The sequence below is a fragment of the Perkinsus marinus genome (genome assembly GCF_000006405.1).
Source record: "Perkinsus marinus ATCC 50983 genomic scaffold scf_1104296972926, whole genome shotgun sequence".
NCBI lineage: Eukaryota > Perkinsozoa > Perkinsida > Perkinsidae > Perkinsus > Perkinsus marinus.
The window spans coordinates 38,502-49,056 of record NW_003201605.1 but is presented as its reverse complement, the minus strand read 5'-3'; the positions used below and the strand labels follow the sequence as shown (position 1 = coordinate 49,056).

The following is a 10,555-nucleotide window of genomic DNA, read 5'->3' as shown; positions in this document are numbered from 1 at the left end:
ACCCGTTATGCAGCGGTAGAATACGAACCACCAATAGTCTTTGGTGAGGCCCTGACAAGTGTAAGCTACTGCTATCCCAAGCATTGAGACGAGTAGCATAGGGCGTCGGCCGACTCTATCGGACATCCTCCCCATCAACGGAGGAGATATAGTCATGCCAACGGCGTGGGCAAAGGACGTTATGGAATATGCCTTGCCCATACCCAGGGTTTCACAGCCTACTAAATGATGTGGTGATTTGACATCCACTAACACTGGTATAATATTGAGAGGTAATGACAAACCGATGAAGTCGATGAAAACGACAGAGCATACCAAACACAGGCGAAACCGCGCCATGCCACTGAGTGGTGCCGGCTCGACAACATTGCTCCTATTGAGACTATGTGCCATACGATATGAACAAAACTGAAACCCATGACATTCGCAATCCAACTTCGAGTGCAGTGGCATCAATAAACCTTTTCGAGGTCATTTCCGCTCTTGGTGAGTTGAGTTTCTCCGGCGAAGTTAACCGCATAACCCAAGGATATGGGCAAGTGAGGTATGCTCTCAAACTTCGGCACCGACTGTGACCAGTCACAATTTTGTAATATCTCCGAGCTAGACCACGAGATTTCGAGAGAATTTTCGCAACGCGTCAAAAAACTGCTCCGATAACTTCACTGGCAGAACCAGGAGTACCTCGCCTGGCGAGGTTCGCTAAACTGCTGACTATAATCCCATTGAGCTCACCTGACGGTCTACGGGGATTAGAGACTCAGGAAAACAACAATTTCCAGTGAAAAACGTTGTCAGTCCGCTATAGGGAGAGAGCATCAACCTAGTTTCTTGACGAATCTCCGATTGTTTCAATGATGATGATGATGATGATGATGATGATGATGATGAAGTGGAACTTCAAGGTCCAACTCGAAGCAAGAAAAAAATCATAACAGAGAGGTGGCGAAATTATAAGATACCGCTTACAATCAAGCACTTACGGTGGGGCAACTATGCCACTCCAAGATATGCCCGAGTACAATCACTTTATACCGACGGGGTAGCTATGCCACCCGAAGATATGCCTGAGTACAGTCGCTTCATGCCGGTGGGGCAACTATGCCACTCCAAGATATGCCCGAGTACAAGCACTTACTCTCGACGGGGCGGCTATGCCGCTCCAAGATATGCCTGAATACAATAACTTTATCCCCGCGGGGCAACTATGCCACCCCAAGATATGCTCGAGTACAATAACTTTATCCCGGCGGGGCAACTATGCCACCCCAAGATATGCTCGAGTACAATCACTTTATCCCGGCGAGGCAACTATGCCACCCCAAGATATGCCCGAGTACAATCACTTTATCCCGGCGGGGCAACTATGCCACATCAAGATATGCCCGAGTACAATAACTTTATCCCGGCGAGGCAACTATGCCACATCAAGATATGCCCGAGTACAATCACTTTATCCCGGCGGGGCAACTATGCCACATCAAGATATGCCCGAGTACAATAACTTTATCCCGGCGAGGCAACTATGCCACATCAAGATATGCCCGAGTACAATCACTTTATCCCGGCGGGGCAACTATGCCTCCCCAAGATATGCCCGAGTACAATCACTTTATCCCGGCGGGGCAACTATGCCATCCCAAGATATGCTCGAGTACAATAACTTTATCCCAGCGGGGCAACTATGCCACCCCAAGATATGCCTTAGCGCAACCACATCGCCAGAACAGAGCGGTTCTGCCGCCACAATACACGCCTGCGCACAGCCAGTCTCCCAGGGCGGGGCAGCTATGCCGCCCGAAGATATGCCATACCCCGTCCTCGAGAACTATTCTTATCAAGAGTGAAATAGGCCTCGAAAAGATATTGTGTTCGTAGGCCGGTAAGAGCTGAAAAGATGCTCGTAGGATGCCCCACTCGCTCGCCAACGCAACTCGCAGCTTTAAGCTTCATTCAACCCAAATACTCGACGAGACCGCTGCCGGATGAGAAGCATTACTATTTGAATACATTTCAAAAAAATAATAGCGAACTAATTCCAAAGAATCGTCGCTTTTACTCAAAATTCTGACGAGCTAAGGGTCTCTCTGTTACGATGGACTCGGTGATAGAGCAGAGAACAAGCGGACCCAGCCAGGAGTGACCCGACGCCAGCGGTCAAAAATGGTACATAGGGGTGAGCATCGTACATGAGGCCAGCCGTGATAGTTCCGACCAAACGACCAGCTCCCTGGAATAGCGTGAAGTACCCCATCAGTTCACCACTGCGGTGTCGTGGAGAGAATTCAACCACTAACACCGGTAATGCTGCGAACGTCAATGATGGTGATGCACCGAGAAAGATATATTTGATGGCCAGAAAAAAGAAGAGGTCGTGGAATGTCTCAGGTAAGATGAGACAACCCAAGCCGTATATGAAAAGACTGGATGCCCCGAGAAAACTACTCGTATAACCCACTTCATTGACCAGATGAATGAATGACAAGGTTCCTAAAACGATGAGAGTTCCGTCACCTAGATACGTGAACCCTGCCGATAGTGGAGACAGATTGAAGAAGTCCCTGAGTACAAGTGGGGACATGAGACCAATAACCACTACTAAGAACATAGTCATTGCTGATACAAAGTACAATAGACTGAAGGCACGACAGTCGATCTCGGGACTGTCTTCTACCAATTCGGATAGGAGCGACTCGCCAGGGTCCGATCCCAATTTTTTTGCCCGGATCCTAGAGGGATGGAGAGACTCTGGGAGATAGAGGTAGAGCAGCGCGAACACCACACATGCCCAAAATGATACGAAATAGAATGGTGCAGAGAGGCTGAAAAAGGCCAGCACTCCACCAAAGGCAGGCCCTAAGCCGAAGCAGAGACCAGGGACCATATTGATATAAGAAAAATACGAAGTGCGCCTTTTGACGTCGGTCAGAGTGTCTGTGATATAAGCCATGGCCACCGGTCGGCCGCCTCCACTCAAACCAGTGAGGAACCGGAAGAAGGCGAACCACCAGTAATTTCTCGCTGATCCTTGTAAGAAATAGGAGATAGAGATACCCAGCATCGAGGCTAACAGTAAAGGACGACGACCTCGCCTATCCGACAGCCAACCCATGAGCGGTGGTGATATGCTCATACCGATAGCATAGGTAAAAGCCGCTATGGAAACCGCTGTCCCTTCGGGAATGCTCTCACACCCAACGAGGTGACCTTTGGTTGACTTATCAATCATGACAGGTATAATGTTGGCAGGCAGTGTGACGCCAAGGAAATCGATGAATACAACTGTACATATCAGGACAAGCCGAAAGGTAGACGGATTTTCAACCACGGATCCATCAAGATCTCGGTTAACCACCAACGAGTTGAGAATGGTCATAGACGACGACGCAACTGAGCAAAAGAATATCCACTCACCTTAATGAGATAGTGCTAACGCATCACTCAAGAGGGAAAGAAACTCAAATAGTGGTAAATCCAGGCCACATATGGACAGTCCGAAAGCCGCCTCTGAATTAGGTCTCGGCCATGAAGCAAAGGCCGGGCTTAGCCCAAGACAACTCCTCCTGAAGCCTCGAAGTCTCAGTTCTCGAAGGGTGATCAGTAAGGCGGTACCTGGACCGCAACTATCTCCTCCGACCCACCGCTGGGTGCTTACCCAAATGTCACCCATACTTGCCGCGCCGCACCCGTCTTCTCCTCGCATCCGAACGCTGTATTCGGGAAGCGCTCCCACAGCTGAAACGGTGGACACTCCAACGGTACTCTGACTGAGCGAGGATGCCTCGAATCGTAATAAAAAGGGGATCCTGAACACTCGTGTGTCGACTTAGGCAGCCTGAATAACGGCAAGGTCTCACCCTGGCTCGCCTCTAGTTGCTGGGGAGACACGCAAACGGCACCACCGAGGCCTTGCCGCTCAAAGTGTGGAAGCTGGGCATGGGAGCGTACGCGAGTTGCATCTACCTGCAGGATATAATCTCTCTTTCACTGAAGCAATTGAAGAGCTAACAAGCAGAAGGGTCTACTAGGGTCGACATAGCGCAAATACAAGACTTTGTAGCCATCCCGCATACTTTGTAACGGAGCCGCAAGAAATAGCTACAACCAGTCGCCCCTCGAACCCGCCGATCAGCTACTACAGTTGGTAGGTATAAATTGAAAAGACAACGGCAATAACGATTGCCAAAGTGGATGCATATTCTACAAGTCCATCAACACAGATATAGTAAAGCTAGCAATAACGCTTAAAGATAGTAGACTATACTCTACATAATCCAATAAGCCAGTGACTATCCCATCTCCTACCGTGATATAGTCCCAATAGCGGGCCAAGAGCCGCGTGCCGAGCCACTCCATAACAACACGGACTCCTTCCTTAACCTGGTGGAGTTCTGCTACACAACCAAGAGGACCGCAAAGTACTACTGTCTCATCGTCAACATGCCAGGGTTGCTGCGCCATTTTCACTAGTATTCGGAATGACAGCGCGCTGTCCGGATCCAGGCCCCTCTCCGAGGCGTACTCTACTGAGAAGTCGATGATGTCCTGCAAGGCCGACCTGAACCAGAGTAGGGTCCCACTCGAGCAAGAGTCACCCCTTCCTCACCGAACCGCCGGTAGTATCGGGGGGATCAGACTCCTCATAGCAATAGGACGGGAAAAATCTATGATGTACTTGTTACACTCGACCATCTGACCCACCACGTCTAACAAAGTGACAAGCAAAGCTTTAGATCATCGACTTGAGAATCCATACTCCTTTTCGTGTTCCTAGGTTCTCCTCGGAAAAATAGATGTCCCCGTTTCGGCTTCTGCCTTATATTAATATCATGCCCGAACTTGCCCGTATGGCCGGTCTCCTCAGGACTTGGCAGTTCTGAGTCCAGCAATGAGATCAACGACAGTGACGCCCGAGTGTTCCATCATACTTAATATGTCCTGCCTTATCTCAGTATCTACATCCCTCCTAGCGACGCCCCATTCGGCCACTACGCTCTCGGCCAGAAAGCAGTCATTTAGATACCTACTGCCAATACTACTGCCTTCAACCCAAATCCCATATTACTACAGCTGGTAGATCGATTCACTGCTGGGCCCAGGAACTTGGTAGATACACCAAGCCAGTGGCGGAGGATTCCTTATGTAGCCGAGTTTTTCCGACTTGTTCAATCGTCTATAAGCCTACGATGAGCCCATCAACCTCGGTCGTTTCTCAGACAAACTACATACCCAATCCTTGCCGTGAAAATGAGCACGCTCCATAGCCTCATTTATCATCTTCTGCACAACTGGATCCGGATCAAAAGAGCCGAAGAGATCAAACAGGGGTTCCCAAGTCGGACGATATGGACCTATGTACCGACTCATATTCTCTCACCCATAGAGTAGTCGATTTCAAGCTCCCTAGCATATAATATGTCGAAAACTCCTAAAAATCCAAGACCATGGTTGCTATTGTATCAGATAGTTTTGGTAGCTGCCTCGATATAGAGGGACCGTGGCCAGCAGCATAGCACATGGCTCGGTTTCGCCTGATTGAACATACACAAGCTCTCTACTCGACCTGATTCGAGGTTTGCGCCAGAAATACTCCCATACTCCTCGACTGCTCGAGGCAAAACTTGCGCCCGAAAACGTCCAAGCAGAGAATTCCCACTCTGCTCCTAACTTACCATTCATCTCGCTGGGAGACCACGCCACCAAGACGTAGACCGGTGCTTTGAACTCGAGTATACCGAGTACCTCATAAAAATCCACTGGATGGACCTCTATATAGTCGCAAGTCATCACAAATGAGCTCAGGCTAGAGTAGTGGCGCAAGGGAAACTGTATAGGATTAGCACTACCATTCCCTCTGTTAGAGACTCTTCATCGTCCTCTCTAGGGCGGGTTGCCATTCAGGTTATCGTTGTCAATGTAGCAGTCGAGAGGAGGAAGGACTGGTCGAGGCCATGCCAAGATGTCTCCCACGAGAGGCCAGTGCAAGCGCCAAAATTGATATTACAACTCGATCCATCACTTTTGTTTTGAAACCATTCATGTGACGAAAATTACTATACTATCACCCCAAGCAGCGAGGATCATGCCCATCACGTTTCAACAGTCAGCCCTTCCCCAACACGGCCCTCTGCCATTCCATAGGGGTTGCCTTCGTTGCAGATCTACTACCATCCAGGTCATTATCACTGATCATCTGATAGCATACGGATTGTGCCGTTGGACACGACCTCAGTACTCATCTAATCGCAAGACTTACCACCCCCACTCCGGGCACTAACCTTACTCCTTCAACGGTAACCAGAACCTTTCCTTCCGCGATGCGCACCATCCTTATGGTAGATGAGTGCTTACCATGCGGAATAACTTGGTTTTAATTCACGTTAAAATAACCAAATTCAATGTCGTAGCAAAGGAGTTGGGTGATCCTAACAACTCCTCCTTTAAGAATGATAGCCATTCTTGCGTCTACAGCTTGGGCATTAGATACTTCACTGGAATAGAGGTCATTCGCCAGCGGAGCACAAACCGCGTGACGTCAAATCATGATGAGTTGGTCAACAGCGCTCGCCTTGCGTGCGACAACGCACAGCGAATGATTTTGTTCGTGTGGCTGCCGATTCCGTGCTCAAAATTTAACATTGGTAGCGGCGCTACAGGTAATCGAATGCTACTGGTGGTCGAGGTGTTAGGTTGAGGTACAGTCCTAGGAGGGAGAGGACAATTTGTGACGAGGTCGATGCTACCTGCGTATCTGGATACAGTATCTCCCGTCATCATCACCATCTTCTCATTCCATACGGAGCACTCGTTGATTGGATACTGGCCTAGACGGACGCGGCATGCGGATGCGTGCTAGCCAGAACCTATTGGGCATCTGAGGTACGATTCCCCGACTCGGAGCTGCGGTCCATCATAACTTAAGGATGCCTATCTTACGTCCGATAGGTTGAATTTCACGGGGCGGTGGGGCAGCTATGCCAGTCCAAGATCGCACAGGCATGATAGCGCAGGCATAGCCGAAGTGGCTCAATTTCTCATGGAATGCGGGTATCAGCTCCCCCTACCAAATTTGATAGTACCAATAAAACCGATTCATTTCAAGGGCAGATATGCCAAAACCGACGGGTCCCATCACGCCTATGCGGGTAGAAGAAACTCTGAGGTGTATCCCGCAGCAACTGAGAATAACCACATCGAGCTGTGGCATAGCCGCCCCACCGGAGAGTTGAGTACGCCAGGTGCATGAGGAAGGATACTACTTTCATTCCAGCAGTGTTACGGACCAGAAGTGAAGATCTCCCCACGACATTCACGATGACTTAACCGACCACGAATCCACGGGATGTGTTCAAGTCGTTTGTACCACTAAGATTGAGGTCACCTCACAGCTTTATCATGTTCGATCTTACAGAATCACCGTGCTACTCTTAGTGAAGGTCCTTAAAGATCTGTCGATCGTTGTTAGAAAATCATCGCGAAGTTGATTCGGAAGCGACTCGGGGAGATCAAACGAGGTATCGGTGTACTAGTCTCAGTGTCAACACGACTATTTGCGTTATGGGGAATAGGCTAGGCTTCCTCGCATGTGTGGGAAAACTACGGATGTTGCAACGCGGTACTATCGGTTTTGCAACTTGGAGACCACCACCAAGGCTGCGCACTTCGCGAGGCACTAGCTGGGATTGGAACACAGCGCGACCACCCGAGAATCTCGAAGTCTTCGACGAGTCGAAGACTTAGTACATCATGATAATTGCAAGTGACTTTGCATGTTTCCTCTTGGAGATCTGTTCCGAGTTGTCATATACGAAGGGGTTTATGACATCTGTGCATCTCACTATTTGTCGCTCATATCAGGTTAGTTCCCTGCTGACGCTCATCCCTTGCGTTACTACCATGTCTGTTACCAAACTAGATATTATCTCGTCGGAGGAGTCTACAGCCGAGTCTATAGCAACACTGTCCGATACCGACCCTGAGGATCCTGTTCAAGCCAATCTCAAGGGAACACTACCGTCAACTTCGCCAATTTTAGGAGGTTTCCTCTGCATGATTGGAGTGTTCTTCTTTTCACTCATGCAGCTTTGTGCCTATATGGCCTCCGCAGAATTCTCTGGCTCAGAGATCACACTGGTGCGATCGGTGATTCAGACAATTATCGCCGCCTTCTTCGCCCTACTTGTACAAGTGAACCCCATCGGTCCCCCAGGGTGCCGCCTCATTTGCTTTATAAGAGGTCTCGTGGGAGCTTTAGCAAACCTATTGCTGCTCTACGCGGTAGCTCGCATGCCGATGGCAAACGCCAACGCGATCTTCTTCACCAATCCCGTGTTCACTGCGGTGTATTCTGCTCTCATTCTCAAACAGAGGGTATCCTTCGTTGGAGTCGTTGCTCTTTTTGTCGGCCTCACCGGGTCTGTATTTGTTGTTCGCCCGAGTTTCGTTTTCGACTCCTCGATAACTGTTGAAGAATCCCAGACGGATCTGAGTGCCCTCATTGTCACAATTGCAGGAGCGGCCACCTCTGGTATGGTTCCTATTATCGTTTACTTCATCGGTTCTTCAGTCCATTACGTTTGCCTGGTCTTCTCCTTTGGTGTCTGCGGAACATTTGAGAGTGCTGCAAGCCTCGCTCTCGGCTTGGATGCTCTCACACTTCCCTCCGTTGCTAGCACTGGTTACAGCCGCAGCATTTTCATGATCGGTACGGGAATTTTCGGTACCCTTTCGCAGTTCTTTTACAATAGATCCCTTCAACTTGAGAAACCTCAGAACTGTGCCATCCTGTTCCAGGCCAATGTCGCCTTCACATTTCTATGGCAAGCTTTAACCAAACCTGATGAGATCAGTTTGCTCAGTGTAGTCGGATCTCTCATGATAGTGTGCTCGAGTTTGGCTATTCTTGGGGCAAAGATTGCTTCATCGAGCGGCACCAGCGAACCGAATCACGACTTGCCGGCAAAGAGCTTAAAGGTTTCCGTCAGCGCGCGTGTATCCAAGGAATGACAATAGCAGCGAAGTAATGATTCGCCGTAATATAGCCCCTGTGTAGAAGCTGTCTGCCTCTTCATGACTAGCATGTATCATTGGGTGTCCATGATGATCCAGGTTGTTGAGTATACGGAAGAGCTAATTTCATACTGGATTTTGCGATATCCTCGATGACAACCGATGCCGGTTCGTCTCAGTCACCAACAAGCTTGTCGGCCTCGTTCTGTTCGGAGAAATCGATTTAGAACGGATCTGTTTTAAGTCGTGTTATCAGCGCCACACCGCCTTGCAGGATCCTGGGATTTGCCCGGGATTGTCCACCACATTCGTATCCTCTCTAACGCAACTCCATTTACATCAACGAAAAATACGTTGTGTCGAACTGATGGTCAGCGCTACGGGTAGTGCCTCGAAGATCGTTCGAGCCGTAAGGTTACATCGCACTCTCGGCGAGTTGTAGCTGATTTATTTTCCAATCTCCCGCCCTCCCTGACGATGTGGTGTGGTACCTCCCGTTATGTTAAGGCTGACCCCACCACTTGGGCCGAGGACGTCATGTGTATAGCGTCGTCCTCTAGCCCACGACCCGACGCCGGGGAAGAGCATGCGAAGATTGTTGTTGTTCATGGATGAAACCGCTCAGCTCTATCGATTAGAATGGCGAGCGCGATAATCATTTGACTACTGTGAAGTAGCAACACATCAATCATCAGTGGCGGTATGGCTTCAGTAATGACAACCGGGCGATGGGCTGATGAGGATCCCGTATCACCAAGCCACCGGGAGGTGCCATCCACCACCGAGACGGATATTGGTAAGCATCCGTACCTAGTTTGTATCATACCAAGACGGACCTAGGATATCCCGCTTACCTTTAGATCCTGAAACTGGTCTCAAGAGCATAACCGAGTATCAAGAGCGGGACGGTGCTGTATATAAGGTGACGAGAGTCGTCAAGGTCACTACTGTTCGAGTGACTTGCAGCAAGGCTGAGTCAGAAAGGTAGTAGTGATCATGGGGTGGTGTAGGGAGGGCAGAGATGATACTATCAGACGGAGACATTGGACTCCCTTTGGAAAAGCTGTGGAGACGAATAGAAATAATACTTTTGCGAATCGTACCGAAGATGAGATCAATCTGGAGCCCAGCAAGCTTACTGGTGCCAGCGCTGCTGCTGAGGATGAGACTGGTGCCGATCAGGAGAAATTCTGGACGGCGAGTGTGGACCAAGTAGTAGTAGGGGAAGGAACCAAGTTGGCCTATGGCCGGTCGTAGGTCCTCGGTCTCAACAAGAAGAAGGTTAGCGTATGGACTAAGTTCCGTGGTGAAAGTGAAGGAGAGGCCGACGGCGAAGCTGAGAAGGAGGCGATTCCGGTAGTACCATTCGATGCGTACTATAGCAGTGACCACTGTAGCTCCGTACTCACACGACTGGCCGCTATGTGCCTCCCAACCAACGTGGCCTTGGTGGTGGTGCTAGACCATTCGACCAACAGAAGGACAGAGATGAGCACACTTTGCGGTAGGACTACACTTCGCCATTCGAGGCCTTCATGCGTTTTAT

At 49.6% G+C, this 10,555-nt stretch overlaps 5 protein-coding genes across 6 annotated transcripts in view; 2 read left to right on the top strand and 3 right to left on the bottom strand.

Annotated features, from left to right (window-relative positions):
• The window catches only part of Pmar_PMAR018288 (tetracycline-efflux transporter, putative), a gene marked incomplete at both ends in the record, with an annotated part of 576 nt that extends 420 nt beyond the window's left edge, over positions 1-156 (bottom strand). Inside the window, one exon of the mRNA XM_002766408.1 lies at positions 1-156. This exon is cut by the window's left edge and continues 4 nt beyond it. Within this exon, the coding sequence (XP_002766454.1) occupies positions 1-156 (156 nt within the window).
• Positions 157-1,788: 1,632 nt separating this feature from the next.
• Positions 1,789-3,061, bottom strand: Pmar_PMAR018287 (hypothetical protein; the record flags this gene model as incomplete). Its single annotated transcript, XM_002766407.1, has 3 exons — positions 1,789-1,889; positions 2,095-2,230; positions 2,921-3,061. The coding sequence occupies 3 exons, from the start codon at positions 3,059-3,061 to the stop codon at positions 1,789-1,791; spliced, it is 378 nt and encodes a 125-aa protein (XP_002766453.1).
• Positions 3,062-3,454: 393 nt separating this feature from the next.
• Pmar_PMAR018286 (hypothetical protein) lies at positions 3,455-5,965 on the bottom strand. Of its 2 annotated transcripts, none has more exons than XM_002766406.1 (12): positions 5,847-5,965; positions 5,673-5,742; positions 5,230-5,531; positions 5,069-5,181; positions 4,929-5,023; positions 4,757-4,876; positions 4,607-4,706; positions 4,426-4,558; positions 4,306-4,380; positions 3,858-3,963; positions 3,656-3,806; positions 3,455-3,612 (listed from the first exon to the last, which is right to left on the bottom strand). In XM_002766406.1, exons 3-12 carry the CDS (start codon positions 5,365-5,367, stop codon positions 3,513-3,515), a joined length of 1,131 nt encoding a protein of 376 aa, XP_002766452.1. In that variant the 5' UTR covers positions 5,368-5,531; positions 5,673-5,742; positions 5,847-5,965; the 3' UTR covers positions 3,455-3,512. The 2 variants fall into 2 exon arrangements, with proteins under 2 accessions (XP_002766452.1, XP_002766451.1); XM_002766405.1 differs by having other exon boundaries at positions 5,230-5,351; positions 5,847-5,930.
• A 1,931-nt stretch (positions 5,966-7,896) lies between these two features.
• Positions 7,897-9,006, top strand: Pmar_PMAR018285 (Transmembrane protein, putative; the record flags this gene model as incomplete). Its single annotated transcript, XM_002766404.1, has 1 exon — positions 7,897-9,006. The coding sequence occupies one exon, from the start codon at positions 7,897-7,899 to the stop codon at positions 9,004-9,006; it is 1,110 nt and encodes a 369-aa protein (XP_002766450.1).
• Positions 9,007-9,711: 705 nt separating this feature from the next.
• On the top strand, positions 9,712-10,517 carry Pmar_PMAR018284 (conserved hypothetical protein; the record flags this gene model as incomplete). Its single annotated transcript, XM_002766403.1, has 5 exons — positions 9,712-9,805; positions 9,870-9,993; positions 10,044-10,221; positions 10,267-10,365; positions 10,407-10,517. 5 exons carry the CDS (start codon positions 9,712-9,714, stop codon positions 10,515-10,517), a joined length of 606 nt encoding a protein of 201 aa, XP_002766449.1.
• Positions 10,518-10,555: the final 38 nt, after the last annotated feature.

Excerpts from the sequence above, each read along its gene's own strand:
- Pmar_PMAR018286 (XM_002766405.1), bottom strand. The coding sequence starts at position 5,897 with ATGGCAACCCGCCCTAGAGAGGACGATGAAGAGTCTCTAACAGAGGGA. Across the intron at positions 4,707-4,756 it reads ACCTAGGAACACGAAAAGGA|ACGTGGTGGGTCAGATGGTC; the intron begins GTATGGATTCTC and ends TCACTTTGTTAG. Across the intron at positions 3,613-3,655 it reads CAAGTATGGGTGACATTTGG|GTACCGCCTTACTGATCACC; the intron begins GTAAGCACCCAG and ends GTTGCGGTCCAG.